The sequence below is a fragment of the Lissotriton vulgaris genome, chromosome 6, assembly GCF_964263255.1.
Source record: "Lissotriton vulgaris chromosome 6, aLisVul1.2, whole genome shotgun sequence".
NCBI classification, from domain to species: domain Eukaryota; kingdom Metazoa; phylum Chordata; class Amphibia; order Caudata; family Salamandridae; genus Lissotriton; species Lissotriton vulgaris.
This window is the reverse complement of record NC_141694.1, coordinates 1,657,137,609-1,657,161,228: the sequence shown is the minus strand read 5'-3', so window position 1 is coordinate 1,657,161,228 and position 23,620 is coordinate 1,657,137,609. Positions and strand designations below refer to the sequence as shown.

Genomic DNA, 23,620 nt, shown 5'->3' with positions numbered 1-23,620 from the left:
GTAATTTTGTTCCAGTATCTTCGCAAAGTTGGTTGAGGGTGGTTGTGGATCGTGGTCTTTTTGTAATTGAAGTGGATACAACTGTGGTCCGTCCAATGGAGAGCTGTGGTGTGATTGAAGGAGATGTGCTTGCTGGAGCTAAAGATAGGGTCGAGTGTGTGTCCTGCGTAGTGGGTGGGGGTGTTTACAAGTTGTTTGAGTCCTGGTGGTCTGTAGAGGAGTGTGCCTCTGAGTGTGGTGTTGGGGTCGGTGTGGATCTGGAAGTTAAGGTGTTCAGCGATCGCGAGGTTGACGTCTGAGCTGGTTGAAATGCGGATGGTGTTCTTGTGGATGATGGCGAGGCCTCCTCCTGATTGGTTGGTGCGGGCTTTTCGGATGATCTTGTAGCCTTCCGGGATGGTTATGGTGATGTCTGGAGCTGATGAGGCATTCATCCAGGTTTCTGTAAGGAAGGCGACGTCCGGGGAGATGGTGTCTAGTAGATTCCAAAGGTCGATGGCGTGTTTGTGAACTGAGCGGGTGTTGAGAAGGATGCATTTTAGGTGGTTAGTGTCGGATCTCTGTTTGGTGTTCGTGGATTTGGTGTGGGGTTTGATGCAGTCGAACTTGCAGGAGTGGCACGTGAAGGGTCCATGGGTGTGTCCCGGTGAGGCTTAGTGGCAGTTTGGTGGACGGCCCGGGTTGAGAGCAGTGAGGGTTGCGGCGTCGTATGTAATGCGGGGGGGCTGGGATTTGCGGGGGACAGGGGGTCTGGCGCTGGGCGCGGTCCAGGCGCTGACGAGCGTAGACGGGCTTACCTTTGGCGCACCTTCGGCGCGGCCGCAGCGCATGGACGCTGCGCGTTGGGACATCTGTCATAAATGGATAGTGGAGGGGGCGGAGCGTGGGAGGGTCAGCTGGGAGGCGGGAGCGAGGTGGAGGGAGGGTCTGAGACAACAAACAAAATGGCAGCAACAATAACAAATGCTGCGAGGCAGGGCGAGAATGGGACACAGGCAGTGGCAGCAATGGGGCGCAATGGGGGAGCAATAAAGGCAATGAAACAGCAGCAGTGGTCAGCGGATGAAGCGCAGAGCCAAAGCGCCACGAAATGTGCAGCACTCGAGGTCGGAAAACACTCCCAGGTGCACAGGCAATGCAGCTCGACAAGCAAGCAGTCGATGCGCAAACAGCAGGTACACACTATACAAAGCACACACAGTGATCCACAAAGAAGGCGACGCTCAGAAGTGCGCGCCAGCGGCCAAAATCAAAACAATCGTCAAAAACAATGCACAGCCAAAGATAGTTCCCAGAGGTGCGCGCTTGCGGTATCAATCAATGCAATTGTTAAAATAATGCACAGCCAAATAAAGTGCCCACAAGTGCGCGCTAGCGGTATCAATAACAAATAACAGATGCAGAGTCAAGCGCTACGATACCAATATTATCAGGTGAGGAGGAGGCGAGGGGAGCGACCGCTCTTGTGGCTGCTTTTTGAACTAACTGATGTTTAGGAGTGAGTGATTTGTTGATCTCCAAATAAAGTGCATTGCAGTAGTCTAGCCTAGGAAAAAATCAAACCCAGAACTGCCTGCTTGCGGGCATCCAGAGTGAAAAAAGGGAACACCTTTCTCATGGTCCTGATAGACCAGAACAAGTGGCTACCATATGGTTAACCTGGAGGTCGAATGATAACTTGGTATCCACTAGTACTCCAAGATTTTTAGCAGAGGCAAAACCTCCAGGCCTTCTGCCCACCAGGAATTATTACAGAAGGAAGGCTGGTTGCCAAATATCAAGACCATAGTCTTGTCCCCATTCAGTCTGAGGTAATTGCTACCCTTCCAAATGACTACTGCTTGCATGCAATTCTTAAAGTTGTCAGCTGTGGTCTCGATGTCCTTGGTGATGGACACGATAATGTGTGTATAATCTGCGTAGGATAAGGCCTACAATCCAAAAGATTGTAGCAATTTAGCCAGCAGGGATACGTAAAGATTAAACAAAGTTGTGCTCAAGGAAGAGCCCTGAGGTGCCCCACATGGCATAAGGATGGGATCAGAACTGAATTCACTGGGACCTGTCCTTCAAGAGAGAGGCTAACAGATCTTGTGCCGATCTGGAAATCCCCCTGTTCCGCAGCGGTCTGCCAACAAAGTAGGAGAAATAGTATCAAAGGCTGCAGATAGATCCAATAGGATCAATGCTGCAGCCTGCTCTGCATCATCCAACACATGGATATTATTGATAGCCAAGATCAGAGGAGTTTCTATTCCATGATTGGTTCTGAAACCAAATTGAGAGGAATCAAGCAGTTCATACTCCTCTGAATTAGCCACCAGTTGAGAATTGAGGTGCTTCTCCAAGCTTTTAGATGGCGTAGGCAGAAGAGAGATGGGCCTATAATTTTTCAGATTGGTAGGATCCAGGTTAGGTGTTTTTAGGGAGAGGCTTAACGACTGCTCTTTTCCACAATTCTGGGTAGATACCCGAACTGATAGATTTATTGATAGTAATTGCCAACTGAGGGGCAACCGTCTTCGCAATTAACTGCAGGACTTTAGGATGGCATTGTTTGAAGGGACAGCCCATGTTCAGACCAAGGAGATAAGCCTCAACTTGCTTCGGAGATAGACAAGAGAAACTTGAAAGCCTCCCCATCTGGTCAACAACTGATTCTTCCAAATCTAAAGAGATATCATCCCCCTGTACATTTTCACACACTGAAATACCAGAGACTGATTTGAGTAAATCCATTTCACTGTAGATATTACACATTTTGCTCTGAAAAAAAACTCACCAGGCTATTACAATATTCTTGAATACGCCCTAAGCTGGCAGAGGCAGGGGAAATAGAGAGCAAACTGATCAAGTTAAAGCGCTCTCTTGAGGATTTGGCCGACTCAATTTTATTAGTGCAGAAGAGTTTTCTCTTCTTTGATAGCTGCTTTGTAATCTTTAGTAAGAGTCCTGTAAAGATATTTCTCCTGTAGGTCATAGCGTTTATGCCAATCCCTTTATTGGTGCCTACAGGCCTGTCTTAAAACTCTGAGCTTCTCCGAGAACCATGGAGAGGTAGGTAGCTACCTTCGTATGAGAATATCCTTGATGGGAGCGAAGGTATCACCAGCTGACGTAAGCCATGACTCAAATTCAGCAGCCGCTAGATTGACGCCATTGTAGCTTTTCCAGCTACACTCAATCAGAGCTTGAAAAAGAGTTTCTTCTGATAGCCCCTTCAAATTCCTTTCAAAGGTTTTAGTACTATGGTAGTTGGAAATTGCTTGGTAGTGATGTCCCACCAACAAAAAAGGGACAGCATAATGGTCATACCAGGTTAATGACAACAACGACAGAACCTAAAGACAAGTGCCATTGGAGAAAATACCATCTGTGTTGCCTGCCTTATGAGTAGGGCCATTGACCAATTGCAAAAGGTCACAGCTTGACATCCCCTCCCTAAGTTCTCCCGAGTCTTTACACTTCTCGTCCTGCTAGGTGGAAATCAAAATCCCCCATAAGGGTAGTGCTATGCTTACCCAAATAAGGTTCCACCAGATGTAACAATTCTGTGTTCTGATTCATCAGTCTACCGACAACTCTTAATCCAGTTTGTTAGGGAATGATGTCTCTCCGTGAAACTGCATGTTTTAGGCCATGCCATGAATAGATGTCCATCATGGGCCCGCAAGAGTTGTGTCTCCGGTGTTTGGGCTAGGAATACAGCTCGAAGTTGTGTGATAAGCATTCCCTCATTTCACTCAAAGACACTCTGCGATCTACAAGCAATGTTATGTGTTGCCAAACATACGAAGAAGATGTGGTCCTCGCAAAAGTTCCACTTCAGGGTCGCTCACGTCTACTCAGTCCTGCTCCCTGGGCCATTACCGCAAAAGGTCTACTTTGCATTCGAAGTTCTCTGGTAAGTCCAAAGCATAGCCCAAACTCGAAAAAGTAAAGTGGGACTCTACCCCATTCTGCCACTCCTTAGCCCAAGGACAAAGCGCAAGGTCGTGCTAATGCTAGTTGGTCTCCATCGTGGTTCCCAGTCGCAGAGACAATTTTCCAGCTTATCCCGGTGCTCCCTGAGTTTCCCAGGCCATAGGCAACTCCGCAGCCAATGGAGGCATTCAGAGTGGCGGTGCAGTGGAGTTTTTGCACAATTCAGCTCACTCTGGTGCTCCATTAGGCCCCTTGGTACTGCAGGGCCCTTCATTGAGTTCCTGCCACCTTGTTCAGGGTCCATACCTACCCTGGTACATAAATCTACACTGGCTATAAGTCCTGGTCCAGGTTGTTCCATCCTTGACTCCTTCACTGACACTACCTGTGCTGTAGAGAATCCTGTGCTGCTTCCGTTGTCTGACCATGAACCGACTCCAGCCCAATCTCAGCTGATGTCACGCTACAAAATTACTAAATCTCAGTTGTTGTACAGCCTGAATCCGTACAAATGCCTCTACCAGGACAGACGCTCCAGCAGAGGCTACATTATTCTTTTGGCTCTGACTCTGAGCAAGGTACACCACCAGAAGGTGATGATGATGGTCGGGAGGGGATGGTGATCTCTCCCGTCATTATAACAATTTTAACATGTACTTATAAGAGGCCAATGTGCTTGATACCTAATCTTATCCTTAGTTTGGCTCGCTGCATGAACCACCAACAAAAAAGAGTGCATCATTTGCAGTAGTAGACAGATGGGCAGCTGAGATCTTGGAATTGCTGCTGCCTGCAGTTGAGATCTGAAAGAGACACGTTAGTGATAGCTTCCTTAACTTAGAATATCCCCAGGCGTCAGACTGGATCCGGAAATTTTTGCGTAGCAGTACCCTTGCGCGTCGGTAGGTGTCGTCTGCAGCTCCGCGTCCGTCGTGGGCGTCGTGGGCCCCGTGATGACGTCGTCGGAGTACTTAGACGCCGCCTCCGCGTGCAGACGTCAGTTCTTCTGTTTTCCGCGCCAGCAAGCGCAGATCTGGAAAAAGCAGTAACCTTTAGTCATTTTTTGACTAACTTTTTGGATCATTTTTGATCATCTTTTCGAAGTCGATCGACTCCGGACTGTGCCTAGGGATGCCTGGTTTTAAGCACTGCGAGGATTGTGACTGCACGATGTCGGTCACGGATCCTCACGGTCGGTGTCTCCTATGCCTCGGCGTCGACCACGACGACAAGACCTGCCCCATGTGAGAAGTTGGCCTGATATATGATGCTCACTAGTTCTAGTGATCACCTTGTATCAGTCCAAACAACCCTTATGGTGATTGGTTGTAAGTCAACCTTATAGACCAGCTATCCTAATGGTAGCATGGACAAAGCAGTCTTAGGCTAAACTCTTTTGGCATGTGAAGCCAGCTGTTTTACCACATATAACCCCTTGAATACCAAGTGAAAGGACACCACACAGGTTGTTATAAACATAAACAAGATATTTATTAATAACAAACACCTCTGAGCTCTTTATGAGTTCAGAGGGCTAAGCACATGACAAGACTCTTTAGAAAAATACGTTTAAGTTGCACGAATTACAATGGTGCCCTAGGGGCACGAGAAACCATATCCTAAACAAGTGTCATAAGGAAATCGATAGAAGGAATGGAGCTGTCCAGAGGCTGTAGGATCGCTGGGACTACACTACCCTAACCTTAGGTAAGTAATAGGAGGCCCACGGGACGCGTGTGCAGAGTGTGAACTCACACGCGAGATGCGTAACAAAGTCAATGGACAGTACAAATTACGAAAAGGTAAGTATTAGACCGTTCCGACTAGGTAGGACTAAAACAACTGGAAATCTGGACACTAGGAGAGTTAATCTACCCTTGAGCACTGAAATGCTGTTGTTACCTCACCCACGGGCTGCAGGTGCATAGGTGTCAAAGTGTGTCGGGTTTCCGCGTTGAAGTCAATGGAGCCTGGAAGAAAAGATGCTGCAGGCGACTAGGAGGAAGATGTCCGGAATGATCCAAGGGTGGATCAAGGAAGATGAAGACCTGAAAGCAGAGGGGACAATGTTCACAGTCACTAGCCAGTGACTGGAGTGGAACCAGGAAGGAACCAGATGCTGTTGTCACGATCAGGTGAAGAGTGGACGCTTGACTCTGCAGCCACGTGGACCAGGAGGTGTCTTCGACGAACAGGATGGAGGAACGAGCTGTCCCACGCAGGCTCTCGCTGTCGGCGGTGTTGGTTCCGGATTCGGCGTCAACAGGCCTTGGCAAAGGCAACCCACGTGGTGAGTGAAAAAGGCGTCTGGTGCGAACCAGGAGGGTCCGGGGTGCTTCTCCTTTGTAGGGAAGCAAGGGCCAGTCTGGAGCAACCAGACCAGCAGTGTAGTTTTCAAGGATCGTCGTCTAGGAGGCCACTAGCCAGCCGGCAAGTGACCAGACAACGCGTCGAGCAGCACTCAAGCAAAATGGCCCCACTCAGATGTCGTGGATGCTGGAGGGCTGATCTTCTGTGCAGGAGCTGCTCGGGGCTGGGGCTTCTCAATCCCCAAAGCACTTCGTCGAGGATGCCTCTGAAGTCGTGCTGGAAGCGAAGTGCAGTTTCTTCAAGATGGCCGGTCCCACGTGTCTCGTCGCACCCACGGGTCTCAGCTGTGCTGCAGATGTGAGTTGAGGTCGGAGAGGTCTGGAAGTCCGGGTCTCGTCGGGCTCTGAAGTCTGGATCCACCAGGGAAGACGACAAAGTGAACCGCTGGAACGCTTGATGGTGCCTGCCTGTGCAGGGTGGTCACTCCTTGGCCACAAGGGAGATTTCTTCAGTCTTCTGTGGAGCAGAACGTCGAAGTCCAGAGTTTCTTCTTGTAAAGTTTCAAGTCAGGATTAATCTGATTTGGAATGGGACCAGCTCCTACCTTAATTCGCCTAAAGGGGGCTGTACTATCACTAGGTCCTTCCTATGGGTGGACCAGGAAGGGGGGTGGTTACACCCCCTATCCTTTGTCCGCTTTCGCGCCAGAGCTGGGGCTGGAGTGCCCCAGCAACTGGTTTGAACCAGGGTATGCACAGGGACACCTTCTGTGCCCCAGGCATGTCTCATTCCTTTCAGGCCTGTCCTACCCAATACACAAAATCCTGTCTGGGGTGGTGCTAGCACCTCCCAAGGCAGGAAACCCTTTGTCCAAGCCTCCCTCGCTGGAAGGACTCCCAGCAGCAGGAGGTCAGACTTGTGTCTGTGGTGGCAGCATCCATTTTGTGATGCTGAGGCTCGATTTAACTTTAACCGGGGTTCTCAGTTACATACATGTCATGTCCCTCTAGAAGGGTGGAATGCTACCCCCGTCGCCAGAACTGGCGAGGGGGTAGTATTCCAATTCGTATGACACCTTACTCGACATGTTTTGATAATGCTATGCCAAAGTTAGCAATAACCGCAAGGATTATAATGCACTTAAGAGTATATGGTATAGCGTTTTCATAAAAACAGCTAAAGGACTTGGTTCAGAAAGCTACAGACAGGCTCAGCTCATGCTAGAGCACCATCTCACATAATTCCAAGCACTCTGCCTCCAGGATTGTTAAGGCCTGCCATAGGAGTGACTGATAGCAGGATATGTGTCCATTTTAGGGTTGGATATAGGCATACTATATCTAAAGCAAAGGGTGATTACACCACCTTGCCCCAGATGATTGATCAGCCAGTTGTGTCAGATTTGGCTGGCCAGCCAGGGGTGGCATAATACATGCTGCAGCCCCTTGGGTGCACTTATGCCCTGGGTACCTATGGTACACTGTACAAGGACTTACAAGAGTGACCCAATACCAATTGGTAAATGCACCTAAAGTACATGGATGTCAATTTAGAGAGACAACAGCTAGGCTGTGGTCTGATTAGCAGGCCCACAGCCAGGGAAAGTTGTAAACCAGTGAAGCAAAAAGCAAAAATCTGGGGTGACCATCGGATTGCAGACCCTAGTCTCCTACACCCCTTACTGCTGGGCCCTGTCTTCGAAAGCCAGGCGGGAGCAGTCCCGCAGGCGACTCGAACTCCGGCAGTCGGCCCCGCGCCGCGAAAGGTCCCGGTCCCACGGGAGGTCGAGGGACAGGTCGCGGGGTCGGAGCCATCACAGCTCCGAGAGTCGGCACCACTCCTCCGGGTCGAAGTCGTCAACAAGGAAGAAACACAAGAAGTCGAAGAGACGTCATCGCTCTTCTGACTTACCCCGACGCTCGCACGACGCAGCCGGGGGTTTGGGTGGCTCCGTCGGAGTCGTGGGCGCCGCGTCCTGCTCCACACCCTCCGGTCCCTGGGCAAGACGGGACGCCGGAGGAGATCGAGCGCTTCCTCATGGCCATGAGGTCCCTCTCTCCTCCAAGCGGACCTGTCTGGGGCCCCTAGCGGGTCGGCGGCTTCGGCCCCTAGCGGGTCGGGTGCTTCACCTCGACACCGCCGACGCCTTAGGGCCCGGCGCCTTAGGGCCCCAGGGTCCCGACGCCGCCGGCACCTTCGGGCCCGGGGCAGCAGGGCCCCACTGGATCCGCTTCGGGATCCGGGTTGTCGCCGGTGGACCTAACGACACCCCCCACCCCCATCCCCCCGCCCCCCCCCCCCCCCCCCCCCCCCCCCCGCCGTCGGTCCGTCAGGTGTCACCTCCGGCGCCGTCCTCAGGCGGTGCCGTCCCCGATGCCTCCCTCGCTCCGGTTCCGGCGTCGGAACGGCGCCACTGGGCGCCGCTTTCGAAGCCGCTTGGGGAGTTTAGCTTCTATGAACCGGCCTCATCGTTTGACGACCCTATCAGGGGATGGGTGAAGAGGAGTATTGGGAGGGGTCTGAGGACCCTCTGACCCAAGAGTGTCAGTCTCTAGAGGACTGGACAGGTGGACTTGGGGATGCCAGTGGTCTTGACACATCTCCAGACACTGGTTTTGTCTCACCTCCTACCGTGGCTTCGGAGGAGGGGGCAACCTACAGTGTGGTGTTGATGAAGGCAGCCAAGGCCTTGGGCCTTGAGCTCCCCGTCGCGGCCGTGAGGACTAACCTCCTCACTGAGGTCCTTAAACCGCAGGCATGCTCGGCCGATCCTCTGCTGCCGTTTAATGAGGCCTTGTCCGACGTTCTTTTGGGCACTTGGTCCAGGCCCGCTACGGGTTGGCCCGTAGATAGGAACGTGGCCAGACACCACTGCCCGGCCCCGGGCGACCCATGTTTCCTGTCCACCCACCCCACCCCGAGAGCCTGGTCATCCAGGCATCCAATTCCCAGACCGCATTCCCGTCGGCTCTGCCGGACAGGGAATCCAAGAGGTATGAGCAGTACGAGAAAAAGATCTTCTCATCCCTTAGCTTGGGACTGCGGTCTTCCAACACCGCATGCCTCTTGGGCCGCTACACCCACTCTCTGTGGTATACGGTGTGGAAGTGCTGCCAGAGTGTCCGTTGGAGGTATGGGCCAAACTCAGCCAAGCCCTTGTGGAGGGCCGGGATGCAGCCAAATATTCAATACGGTGGGCTGGATACCACCGACTCACTAGGTAGAGCGATGGCAACGACGGTGGCGATTAGACGCCACGCCTGGTTGAGGTCCGCCAACTTTTCAGCAGATGTCCAAAATACACTGATGGACATGCCGTTTGATGGCCGTCGCCTTTTTGGCGACAAGGCAGACCATGCGCTTGAGCTACGGCCAAGTCCTTGGGCCTCTCGGCCCGCGCCAGCAAACGGGTGCCTTTCGCTCCTTTCGTGGCCAAGGAAGTTGCGCCCCCACACGTGCCGCCAGCCACGCACCGCAGACTAACATCCAGCGCGGTGGCGGCCGTGGAAATCGCCGTGGAGGCGGTCGGGGACAACGGCGAGGCCAGTCCACACCCTCCCCCGCAGCATCCGCCTCAAAACCCTCCTAGTCCCTGCTTTTCGGCCCATGTGAAGCCAGTGGGGGGCAGGATTCGCCATCACCACTCTCACTGGCGCACTGTCACTTCGGACAGGTGGGTGCTGCAGATCTTCCGAAGGGGCTACTCCCTCCACTTCGAGACGACCCCTCAAGCCATGCCACCGCAACACCACCGTGTATCGGGGGGTCATTTGCGGCTTCTGCTGGAGGAAGTTTCGGCCCTCTTGGCCAAGGGGGCCATCGAGCGCGTTCCTGGGCCAGAAGTAGGATGTGGTTGCTACTCCCACTACTTTCTGGTACCAAAGAAGGGCAAAGGGAGCCTACGCCCTATCTTGGATCTACGGAACGTCAACGGCTTCCTCCAGAAGGAGAAGTTCAAAATGCTGTCTCTGGCTCAGGTCTTAGCTGCCCTAGACCCAGGAGACTGGATGGTAGCGTTGGACTTGCAGGACGCTTATTTCCACATCCCCGTCCTGCCGGCCCACCGGCGCTACCTGCGGTTCATGGTAGGACACAAGCACTTTGATTACCGTGCTCCCCTTCGGCCTTACCAGCGCCCCACGGGTGTTCACCAGGTGATGGCGGTGGTTGCAGCTCATCTGCGCTGGTTAGGGGTTTCAGTTTTCCCCTACCTCGATGACTGGTTGTTGAAGGCGGGCTCGCCTCAGACAGTAGTCAGCCACCTCCAGACAACGGCAGACCTCTTGCACCAGCTGGGGTTCTCCAGCAATGTGCCGAAGTCACACCTGTGCCCCTCTCAGAAGCTCCTTTTCATCGGAGCGGTTCTCGACTCTGCGCAGTTTCGGGTTTACCCACCCGAACAGCGGGTTCGGGATATACAGGCTCTGATTCCAATCTTTCAGCCTTTATCCCGAGTTTCGGTCAGGTTGACGCTGCGGCTTCTGGGACTGATGGCTTCCTGCATCCTTCTGGTGCATCACGCCCGTTGGTGGATGCAGGCTCTGCAGTGGGACCTGAAGTTTCAGTGGGCCCAGCATCAGAGCAACCTGTCCGACCATGTCCTGATCTCGGAGGGCACTGCGAGACAGCTGCAGTGGTGGCTCACGGACCGCGATTGGGTCAGCGGCAGATCCCTCTCCCTTCTCTAACTGGAGCACGTGGTTGTGACGGACGTGTCCCTCCAGGGCTGGGGAGGCCACATGGGAGAGGCGGAGATCAGGGGCCTCTGGTCTCCAGCGGAGTCCTGGCTCCATATCAACTCTGTCCGGGGGAGTGTAGTGCAGGTGTTCACGGACAACACCACCGCCATGTGGTACTGCAACAAATAGGGCGGGTGGGGTCGTGGACCCTCTGCCAGGAGGCTCTGTGCCTTTGGCAGTGGCTGGAACATCAGGGTTTGACCCTAGTGGTTCAACACCTGGCAGGTTCTCTGAATGCCAGGGCGGACGAACTCAGCCGCTGGTGCATGATGGATCACGAATGGCGTCTGAATTCAGACGTGGCGCAAGGCCTCTTTCAGCAGTGGGGAGAGCCTTGGTTGGATCTATTTGCCACCGAAGAGAATGCGCAATGTCATCAGTTCTGAGCGTTGGAATTTCCAAAGCGGCACTCGCTCGAGACGCTTTTCGTCGCGAGTGGAGTTGCGGTCTGTTGTACGCCTTTCCGCCTATACCACTTCTGCCCAGAGTGCTGAAGAAGATCAAGCGCGACCGGGCACAAGTCATCTTTGTGGCTCCGGACTGGGCACGAAGGTACTGGTATCCAAAGCTACTCAGTATGTCAGTCGATCCCCCGGTTCGTCTGCCTCTTCAGGAGGACCTTCTGTCGCAGCAGCAGGGGACGGTCCTCCACCCGAACCTGTCCAGTCTCCACCTCCATGCTTGGAGATTGAGTGGCGACAATTGAGGCCATTTGACTTGCCTCCTGAAGTCTGTAACATCATTCTGGCAGCCAGGCGTCCCTCCACAAAGTGGGTATACGCCTGCAGGTGGAACAGATTTGTGGCATGGTGCACAGCAAAGGCTGTGCATCCTCTCAATGCCCCTCTTTCTGAGGTTCTTCTCTTCCTTCTTTCTCTTGCCCAGCAGGGCTCTGCTCTGGGCACTATCAAGGGCTACCTTTCTGCTCTTTCAGCCTTTTTGAGGCTGCCTGATCATCCTTCTTTGTTCAAGTCCCCTATTGTTAATCGATTCTTGAAAGGCATCACACATACGTTCCCTCCTGTTCCCTTTGTGATGCCTCAGTGGGACTTGAACTTGGTTCTTACTTTTCTGATGTGCGCTCCCTTTGAGCCACTTCACAACTGTCCTCTCCGCCTTCTTACATTGAAGACTGCCTTCCTGGTAGCCATCACCTCTACCAGGAGAGTGAGTGAGCTCCAGGCTCTATCCTGTAAACCTCCTTTCCTTTCGGTCCATCCGGACAAGGTTGTGTTGCGGACAAGGCCCTCTTTCCTACCCAAGGTAGTCACAGCCTTCCACATCGGGCAATCCATCACCTTGCCCATCTTCTTTCCACCTCCGCATCCCTCAAGAGAGGAAGAGAGGCTGCACCGTCTGGACCCAAAACGTGCGCTCTCTTTCTATCTGGATAGCACACGCCAGTTCGGGTGGATGACCAACTCTTTGTTGGTTACGTGGGCGCTAAGAAGGGAAAAGCGGTACACAAGCGGACCATCTGGCGGTGGATCATATTGTGTATCCAGGCGTGCTACTCCTTGGCTAAGAAGGAACCCCCTGTTGGGCTGAGGGCTCATTCCACTCGAGCCACAGCTACTACTACTGCCTTGGGCCTGGGAGTGCCCTTGCAGAACATTTGTCAGGCAGCTACGTGGGCCTCGCTGCACACATTTGCAAGACATTATTGCCTGGACAGCCAAGTCCGGAGCGATGGCTTATTTGGCCGTTCCGTCCTCCAGGACTTTCTGGTGTGATTATTGGTTCGCAGACCCACCACCGGGGTTGGTATTGCTGGGGTATCTATTCTAAGGTAAGGAATCTATCACTAACATGTCTCTTTCAGATGCACAGGTTGCTACTTGTGTAACGATATATCTGTAAGAGACATTAGTTAGTGATAGATTCCTTACCGACCCACCCCTCCTTCCAGTTCTGCCAATCGATATCTAGGGTTAAGGTCATCCCCTTTCAGGGCCCTAGTTTCAAGGCACCAGTGTTGGTTTTTGGCATAGCTCTGCGTTTCTGGCGTGGAAAAGCTGTGTCTAAGAACTGACGTCAGCACGCGGAGGCGGCGTCTAAGTACTCCGACGACGTCTTCACGGCGCCCACGACGCCCGCGGAGCCGCAGACGACGCCTACCGACGCGCGAGGGTACTGCTACGTAAAAATTTCCGGATCCAGTCTGACGCCTGGGATATTCTAAGGTAAGGAATCTCTCACTAACTAATGTCTCTTACAGATATATCATTACACAAGTAGTAACTTGTGCACCAAGACTAATATCCTTATGAAAATATTGCAGTCTGAGCCAGCCAAACCTGAACCCTGAGCAAGGGCTTCACTCTAACTAGGCCCTCACTGACACATTAGTGGGCTCGTGGTAAAAACGCTGTTCTTGCACACCTTCAAATAGGCTGGTGGCCAGGCATCATATGCCGGTGCATGGTGAGCCTAATTCGCCTGCTAAGCGCCCTACTCCAGAGAACCTACTGGTTCAGGCTTCAAACAGGATGGTGAAACCCAATTCTTTCCTCATTATTGATCCAGATAGGTAGTTCAAGAGGATTCAGGCATTTGGAAAACATATGTTTTCATTGGCTAGCCTGGAATTAAGATCAAAAGGGTGTTCTGGACTTGGAAAAAGTAGAGGATTTTTACTCTTGTTATTTTCTTTGGCGAAAAAGGATGCAGACCTCCAGCCTAGATTCAGCCTTTGACCCTGAATGCCTGAAAGACAATTCAGAATGCTCACACTGACCCAGATCTTTGCTCTGGACTTGGGGTACTGAATGGCATCCTTGGATCTGCAGGAAGCATATTTTCATGAGCCAATCTGCAGACCCACAGATGTTTTTGCTGTTCAGGGTCAGCCAGAAGCATTTTCAAGTTCTAGTGCTCCCGGTCTCCCTCACCATCACCTCTTGCATATTTACAAAAGTGATTTCTGTAGTCACAGCACAGTTTCTGAGGTTGGGCATACGAGTTATCCCCTGCCTCAACGAGTGATTGTTGATGGCATGCTCGCCACAGACAGTTGTAGAGCACCTCCAGACAATGGTGAATCTCTTGTCATCTTTGGGGTTCACAATAAATGAGCTGGAGTCTACCTGACTCTTTTGCAAAGGCTATCCCGGATACAGTGTAGTTCAATGCCTTCCCTCTGCTGTAACAGTTGCAGGATATTCAGTCAATGATCCTGATGTTTCAGCCTTCGTCCTGGATCTTGGTGAGAACAGTTCTAAGACTCCTTGGCCTCTTTGCCTCTTGCATCTCGGCACATACAGGCTTTGTAAAGGAATCTGAAGTTTATGTGAGCCCAGCACTGAGGAAATATTATCAGATACCATCCATGTTTCAGGAGAGATGACCAATGATTTGCAGTGGTGGCTGCTCAAACACAGTAGGTATGGCGGCATGCTCCTCTCCCTTTCCCACCCAGAGGTGACAATAGTGACTGACACATCACTATTTGGTTGGAAGATCATCTAGAGGATGTGGGGATTAAAGGACTCTATTCTCCGATGGAAGTCCAGTTCCACCTCAGTCATTTGGACTTGTGGGACATTTTTCTGGGCTTGAAGACTTTCCTCAAAAAACAGAGGTTTCCCTTTTCTTGGTTATAGGTGGTAGGACGGCCTGCAAATAAGCAGTCCTACTACCCAAGCGTCATATTAAGCTACAGCTGGAGGTATAATCAAATATAGGGCGCACCACACAGTAACAAATTTACATTTCGTCTCTAATCAGTATGAGTAAGATTCTTATCTCCCACCCAATTTGAAACACATTACACAGATATGTAGATGGTCAAACAAAGAATAATGATCAGATCACAGAGGCTCTATTACCGTAAAATTGAGTAATTTATTTATAACAAAATTTAATAATTGACATTCATTGACATTCTGTAAAAACACATTATCACATCCATTTTATTTAAAAAACATCATGAGACACATTTTTTGTTAAAAAAAGGAAAAAGCACAATACTGTTGACGCGGCGTTTCGGTGAACAGGTTGAACACCTTCTTCAGGACAATGCTTTCTATGATTAAAGACAATCTATATTGGACAAGATAAACAAAACATTTTTCTGCTATTAAACATTCTCATTTCCAAAAGAACCTCTCTTTTTTACGTAAAATGTTAATCACTCTGATCAAATGACTTGCAGTCCATCCTACCACCTATAACCAAGAAAAGGGAAACCTCTGTTTTTTGTAGTCTATATACCCGTTCCCTTTTCAGCATAAAGGGTGTCTCCCTATTTATTTTATACATACTTGAAGACTTTCCTGCCATCCATCAAGAGTAGACTGGTGCAGATTTTCATAGACCACGCTAACGCCATGTAGTATTGCAACAAGAGTGCACAGCGAGGTTCTGAGTCCTGTGCTGTTAGGCTCTGCATCTCTGTAGTTGATTGGAGCATTATGACATTTCCCTGGTTGTGAACCACTTTGTTGGGATCCTTGCAGGCCAGAGTGGCATGGGCATAACATAGGCCTCCATGGTGCAGGGGGGCCCCTAACTCCAGGTCTTGAGTCTGGAGGGAGCCCCTCCATGTACCTTGCAGCGGGCCTCCCTCAAATTTCATTACACGACTGCAGAATAATCGACTTAAGCAAGCAATGTCTGACAGATTGGGAATATCATCTTCATCTCAAGGTAGCACAGGGCATCCTCTGACATTGACGAGAACTCTTGCTAGATCTTTTCCCCGCCAGGGCAAATGTGAACTGTTCAAGGCTTGCATGTTGGAATTTCAGTAGAAATGTTTGCAACGGAATGCATTCAGGGTGGAATGCACCACGGTACTCATGTACAACTTCCAGCCCATGCCTCCCCTACCCAAAGTTCTGAAATAAATCGGGCACTGCTGAACCCAAGTCATTGTAGTAGATTTGAATTGGGCCAGGAGACTGTGGTACTCAGAACTTCTGGGTATGAGCACCTATACTTCGATCAGGTTTCCATTTCCAGAGAGTCTTCTGTCACAGCTGCCGGGCAGTGTCTTGCACATGGACCTGCGTAATCTAGATGTCAGTGGGTAGAGATTGAGTGGCAGCAGTTGACTGCATTTGATCTGCCACCTGCAGTGGTGGTGGTCATTCTTGCCACCAGATGCCGTTTCACAAAGTTCATTTATGTGGGGCACTGGGACAAATTTGTGGCCTAGTGTGTTATCCGCAGGATTGGCCCTTTACAATCAAAGCTGTCTGATGTCATCTTGTTCGTTTTTTCTTTTGCCCACAAGGCCTCTGGGGAGAGGAGTGTCCTAACGGCTAGGGCTGTCGCCCTCAAAACTGGGGAACTGGGTACGAGTCTCCGCAATGACAGCTGAACATCCTGTGATTCTGGGCATATCACTTAATCTCCCTGTGCCTAACAAAAATTAATGTATCCTCATGTAATGCAACTGGTGCCATGTAAAGCGCTCAGATACTCGATTCGGGTCAAGTTCACGCTATATAAAACTCTGTAAAAAAAAAAAAAAAAAGGGCTTGGAGTAGCCTCCATTAAAGGGTTATATGTCGGCGTCTTCGAACTTTTTGTTTTTTGCAAAACCAAATGTCATTGCTTAAATCACCTGTTGAGATGAGGTCTATGAAAAATTTGACTACATTTCCTCCCAAACAATTTGGGACCTTAATTTGGTCTTAATGTTTCTCAGGAGCTGCTCACTGTTTATTTTGACTGTGAAGATCATCTTTTGTATTACAATTACCTCAGCACATTATGTGAGTGAGCTTCAGGCACTGTCCTACACCACCTTTTTTCCCGAAAAATTGTTTTTCTGATCTAAGGCCTCTTTCTTGCTTAAAGTTGTGACTAATTTCTATGTTGGGCAATCTATCATCATGCCTTCGTTCTTTGTACCCCCACCCTCCTTGTCCTGTTTAATAGATGGTGTGGTTTCATGGGTTAGACCCCAAAATTGCTTTGAACCTTTATATTGAAAGTACCAAAGAGCACCATATGGGTGATCAGCATTTCTTTGGGCTTCTCCAAAGCAAAGAAAGGGAATGTAGTGCAGAAGGAAGACCCTATTGAGATGAATCGTCCTCTGCATCAAGATTTGCCTTGTACTGGCAAGATGAAGCCTCCAGAAGGTCCTCAAGCCCATTCCACCACAGTAAGCTGCTGTCACTGCATTGGTACATGTAGTACATGTATTTGACATGTTCTAGACTGCGACTTGCGTGTATGAACACACGTTTATGAAGTGCTATTGCTTTGACAGCCAGGTTCTGCAGAAAGGGCCTTTCAACCGTCTTGTTCCTGCAAGACTGTATGGTCTGAGCTCACTCCACAGACCCACCATCTTGAGGAGATACTGCTTTGATATCTATTCCTCATTACCCTCCAACTTCCCCTTTCTGTAGTTTGCTTTATTTTTTAAAATGTAAAAAGGTCCAAAGATACAAATCTTCGCAAAGGTACCAGCATTTGTTCATGCTCCACATCTGACGGCACGGAAAGAGATGAGCAAGAAACTGATGTCAGCATGCAGAGGTGGTGCTTATACATCCCTTGCTCCTTTGTTTTCCGGAGCAGTAAAGAGGCAGCATCCAGCTGCACGACACTTCCTCGTGGCTCGCAAGAGCATTGCTGGAAACGTTTTAAGGATCCAGTCTGCCTACTGGGGAGCTTTATAGGGTGAACAATCTTCAATTAGAGAGTGTATGCCTGAAAGAGTTTTACTTCAGGTAAATACATTATTTGTCTCAAATCATGTAAGACTAAGATTCTTCTTTTTTTGTCCTGCCTCTTTCTGGAATTATGACCGGTGGCCTGAAAACCCTGTTTTGTAAGCTTATTTCACGTTTTTTCCACTTGAGAATCTTGAAAAAGATGCTCCCAACCTTCCTATTTTAAGAATTGTAAAACAATCATCCATGTAAGCATCTTTGCAACACTTGATTACTGCAATTCCTTAGTTATCAGTTTCCATAAAGTCGTTCTCAAACAACACCAGATTGTGCAGAACACAGCAGCATTTCTCATTCTCAACATCAGAAAATGTTGCCATATTTCCCCTTATCTGGCTTCTCTCCATTGTATTTTCTATGCCCTATATAACTTTCATAGGGCTGTTCACCAATCTAGCCCCCTTACCTGCAATACCTTATTTCTCAATAGGTCCTAGCTAGGTCCTTACTTTTTTGCTCAGACAATCTTTTGATTATCCCATGCATCTCACGAGCAAGAAAGGACCACACCTCTTTCCAGTTGAATACTGCCAAATTATGGAGCAATCTTCCATTTTCTCTTCATTCTACTGACTCATGCCACATTCAGAACACATCTGAAGATTTGTTTAATTACAATGTAGTCTTATTCTGATCCATTTTCACTACTTACTGTATCTTGGTGCAACTTAGCTCCAGGAAACTCTGGATTGGGTAGCAGTGTGTTCTGCAAATGTACCATTCATTCATATATTCATTCAACATGGACTCTGCAGAGAAATGACCCAACAAATGTATTGCTCCTTTCAAAATAGGATTGCTACACTGTTCGCAACAGCAGCAGCAGTCCATGACATCCTCTTACTGCTTTGCTGCCACAAAACCTCTTTGATTATCCCCTTCAAGCAAATTTCTTTATGGTTGGGGGGGAGGGAGCGGGGGTGTGTGTGTGTGGGCATTCGAAATACAGTTATATTGAACTAACATTTTATTCCACTTATACCATTATTTTTTTGGGATCGCTAGTTAATGATGCAGCTTATCCTAGAAAGATATGCTTTCCTTTCCTATCTTCTCCTTAGGACTTCGTCTTTATCTTGGAGGTGGAGTTTATTGCCATGTTGAACAAAGGGACTATGAAGGTGGTACCCTTGCCGGAAAGAGCTTTCACTTTACTTCTTGGTTCCTAAGAAGGGTGGAGTTCTGAAACCCATTCTGGATCGTCTTTTCTTGAATTTGTTGGTTAGGCAGGACAGGTTCAAAATGCTTTCATTAAGCCAGGTTCTGTTGGTCCACCGCTTTAGGGGATTGCCAGGTCTCCTTCCATCTCCAGGACCCTACTTTCATATACCTGCAACACAGGTCTTTGGATAAATGGTGGCAGCTTCACTGTGAAGATCATGAGTCCATGTATTTCTTCATTTGACTTGTTGGTGAAGCTAGGTCACCAGCTCTGGTCACAATGCAGTTCCATTGTTACACGATCCTCCTGAATAACTTGGGCTTCAGGATTAACACCCATGAGTACTATCTCGATCCCACATAGATATTTTCCTTCATAGAAGCAGTGCAAAACATGACTTTGGATAAGATAATGATGTTTGTAGTGCAAACTGCATCGAGATTCTGCAACTACTACACCTTTTGGATTGGATGGCCTCTTTCCAGCTGTTTGTGATGCATGATAGGGTGCAAATGCCTTCTAGGGATTTATTCAAGTATTATAGTTAGAATTATTAATATACTAAGTTTATAAGGTCAAGTGAATGAATACCTTAGGTAGTGGTTAATTCCAGCTGTTTTATACCTTAATTAAGTGGTGTTAGCAAATCACAAGGTCAAAAACTTTTTTTTAAATATGATCCAAATCATCAATGTAGAAATATACAGAGCAAATACAAATAAAAACAAAGAGCGGGTGTATGTAGAAAAATATTTAATTTTATCTTATTTAAAAAAGGGTACTTTTGTAATACTAGAATAAATCTCTTGAAGGCATTTGCACCCTATCATTTACTTTGCCCAAGCCCCCAAGGGTTGTTTGGGTTGCCCATTACGTTTTGCATCGTTCGTGATGCATAGCGGCTGAGGGCCTTTCAGTGGTACTTTTGGAAACTAATTCTTTAGCATCAGAGTGCCTATTGGCTGAGGTGCACATCTATGATTGTTATTCCAAATATCCCATGGTGATGTGCCCCTTCAATCTGTTGGAGAGTCTTTCCTTTGCTCTTCCCCAGTTGTACACTGCCATAGCTACGGATTCCTCCTCACTAGAGTAACTAACTGAGTGACATCCCAATACAACTGCATGCTGTCTGTCTTGTCATTAAGGCTTTCCTCTCCTGCATCACAAGGAGTTCCATTCACGATCAGTCTGACAACACAATCTCTGTTTATTATGATCCTGATCCCCTCAGACGGGGCACAAAGGATTTGGTCTCTTTCTCTCCCACTTAGGGTGGAACTCCTGAGAGCTTGGTATCCCAAACTCCTTAGCACATGAGTATTTGTCCTCCGATCAGGCTGTCCCTTCGGGAGGACCTTCTGTTAAAGCAGCAGGGCAGGGTCCTGCACCCACCCTGCGCACCCTCAACTTGAATTTTTTGGAGATTGAGCGTCAGCAGTTGACAATCTTCCTCTCGTCTGTGACGTTATTTTGCCAGCCAGGCGCCCCTCCACCCACAAGGTGTAGTGCCTACAGCTGTGACAAATTTGTGACACTGTGTGCATCCAAGCACATTGACCCTCTTTTTGCACCCTTATGCCAAGTTGTATTGGTTGTTCTTTCTCTGGCCCAGCATGGCTCTGCTCTAGGCACTGCTAAAGTTTACTTGTGGGACATATCGACCTTCCTGTGTTTGCCAGACCAACCTTCTTTGTTTACGTCACCTGTTGTGACTCATTTCCTCAATGGACTAAAGCACCTGTTTACTCTAAACTATTCATTATGCCCCAGTGGGACCTCAATCTGCTCTTAATGTTTCTTATGTGCATACCCTTCAAGTCACTGCATAACTGTCCACTCCGATTACTTACCAGAAAAACACCTTTTCTGGTGCCCATACATCAGCCTGGATGGACAGGGACCTGCAAACACTCTCTGTGCACCCTCCCTATATGACATTCTACCCAGACGAACTGGTTCCTAAAACCCGTACTTCTTTCCTCCTGAAGATGGTGACTCCTTTCCATGTAGGCCCAAGTATCACCTTGCTTACTTTCTTTGCCCCCTCCCCCCCCTTTTAAAGAAGAGGAGAGACTCCACTGTACGAACCCAAAGAGAGATTTATTGTTATACAATAAACGTACTAGAGCGTCCTGGGTGGATGACAAACTTTTTGATGTATATGTCGAGGCGAAAAACTGAAAGGTTGTACAGAAACAGACAATTCACAATGGATAGTGCTCTGCATAAAAATCCGCTACTCACTGGCCAAAAAGCTACTCCTTGAGGGTTTGCATTCTCATTTCACTAGAGCCAAGGCTGCAACCGGTGTGTTAGCTCAAGGAGTGCCGCCCATGGACATCTGTTGAGCAGCAACGTGGGCGTCTTTACACATGTTCACCAAGCACTATTCCCTTGATGGCTCTTTGCCCTCTCTGTCCTCTCAGTCCTGCAGGACAATTTGGTCTAATCCATTTGCAGCCCACCTCGGGGGAGGTATTGCGAATAGAAATCTCAATCAGATGAACAAGTTACTTACATTCGGTAATGTCTTATCTAGTAGAGCCTCTATCTTGCTGCAGATTCCCTAGTGTCCCTCCCATTCTCCCCACTGTGCAAACGGATTTCTATATAGGGCCACCCTATGAGGGTCGTAGTGCTGCACACCAGTTCGTCTGCATTCTTCTTGGCTCCGCGCGTCTGGCGTGGAAAGATCACAAAAAGAAATGCAATGGGTTGGCGTATATAGGCACTGCACATGTCACTTTCAGCATGGCTGATGAAGAGCCGCACGACCCCATATATCGGCACGCAGGAGTACACCTCAAGAATTTCCAGGTCCAATCTGATGACTGAATAATTCTAAGGTTAGGAATCTGCGGCTAAATAGTCTGTTCCAGATAAGGCATTATAGAGGGTAAGTAACTTGCTCACCTTTGAGCCGCAATCTTGTTGCAGTTTGTTTACTGTTGGTACAGTATTTGATTTTGTGTTTAATTCTACCCAAATCCACGCTCCAGATGGGCTAGGATAAGATTCGCCATAAACCTTGGAGATCCTTTATCCAGCAGGCAACGTGTGTTGCACTGGTCTGACTAGTACTAAGGAAAGAAGAAGCATTTGAAAAATCCCCAACAAAAATGCTTTCTGGGTGATTTGGTGCTGCACTGGTCCATGGAAGAGCTTTAGCAAATTGAGCAGAGTGCATATCTCTCGAGATGATAGTACCACATAGATTATAAACTGTGGGAACAAGAAAAAAATATTGAAATTGCTAGTAACTTCACATAGCATCTGAGAAGTCCACATGACGATAATTTCTGTTCGTTTTCAGAAGAGAATGGGATGGATCAGGAAAACTCTAACGAAGAAGAAGAGTTGGCAGTTCTTTCCTTATACAAGACACTATGTCAGTGTACCGGAAGGTAAGCCAACAGCGTGTCCATGATTGTAAAAAATGTTCTAGTTTACATGCAAGTGATTTTCCGAATATCAATGATCTCTTTCGTTTTCAATTAATCTACATTGCTTGTTTGGTGTACTGTATCTTGATTTCTGTACTAGCCCAGCCACTCTCTAGGACTCCTTTAATGTTGTTCACAGTGTTGCAGCACCAGGGGCCGTTGTTTATACCCCTTCGTGCTACTCTGGAATTCGCTTGGCAGAACTCAGAATGGATGTGTTGGAATCTTAGTGTTTAAATGGGGGGCCAAATCCAACCCATTCTGATTTCATTACTGCCCCGCCGGTGTTGAAATTCAAACTCATTGTGAAACTATGCTCAACTGTTCAAAATAGTGCACAGTTATGTAATTTAGCTAGCAAAGGACCTGCTTGGAAGTAGATTCCTTTTGCTCAAATGCTGATAATCCTTTTTTCTTTTCCTGCAAGTACCTAACAAATTAGATATCCAGGAGGATCCTAAAAGGGAAGCTTTCCTTGCTTTGTGATCGAGCATGCCCACATGGCACTGGCTGCAAACCACCTAAAGTGGCTGTCCTGTGTGCCATTGCTTCCTGCTTGTTCATTTACACATAGCATGTCCCATGAAGGAATGGAGCAGTTTCATGTTGTACCTACACTGAAAAAGTTACGTTTTCCATATTGTCACAAAGGCAGTTCAAATGTACCCTAACTCTTATGAATAAGTAAAATGGAGATTCTCCAGGTACTTTTTGTTCCCAAGAAAAGCGACATGCTCAGACAGAATTTTGGGTCTTTTTTTGCTTAATGTCTTTTTTCAGAATATCAAATTCAAGATGCTGCAGGTTCTATTTGCTGTAGGTCCTAGATGCATATTTTCTTGTGCCCGTCCTTCAGTCCCACAGGTGTTTCGTCTACTTTGTTGTGGAGTAGGAATACTTCCAGTACACTGTCCTGCCTTTTGCCCAACTCAGGTATTTACAAAGGTGATGACAGTAATTGTGGATGTATGCATTCACGTACCTTGATGACAGGCTGCTGAAGGCGAGCATGTCGCAGTCAGTGGTGGATCACCTGCGGACCTCTATTTCCCTGCTGTCTTCCCTGGCATTCTCTGACAACAAGCCAAAGTCCTGTTTTCTGTCTGGGCGAAGATTCCCGGTCCTGGATACAATGGAGCTCAAAAACATTCTGCCCGGCAGCAAGATCAGAAGATTATGGGTGTTATCCCAATGTTTTGAGCTTGTTACTTTGTTTCTACCCAGATTGTTCTGAAGCGTGTTGGTCTCCTGGCATCTTGCTTACAAATGCATTGTCTTTGGAGAGGGTCACGTAGGTGAGTTGGAGATCAAGGACCACTGGTATCCAGCCCTCAAGGCCTTACTGGA

General features: G+C 48.7%; 1 protein-coding gene across 3 annotated transcripts in view; it reads left to right on the top strand.

Annotated features, from left to right (window-relative positions):
- Positions 1 to 23,620, top strand: part of UBR2 (ubiquitin protein ligase E3 component n-recognin 2) — a 1,804,160-nt gene that overhangs the window by 1,425,704 nt on the left and 354,836 nt on the right. For all 3 annotated transcript variants that reach the window (XM_086927821.1, XM_086927820.1, XM_086927822.1), the window contains one exon: positions 22,144 to 22,234. In XM_086927821.1, coding sequence (XP_086783947.1) covers positions 22,144 to 22,234 — 91 coding nt within the window. The remainder of the gene's footprint in view (positions 1 to 22,143; positions 22,235 to 23,620) is intronic.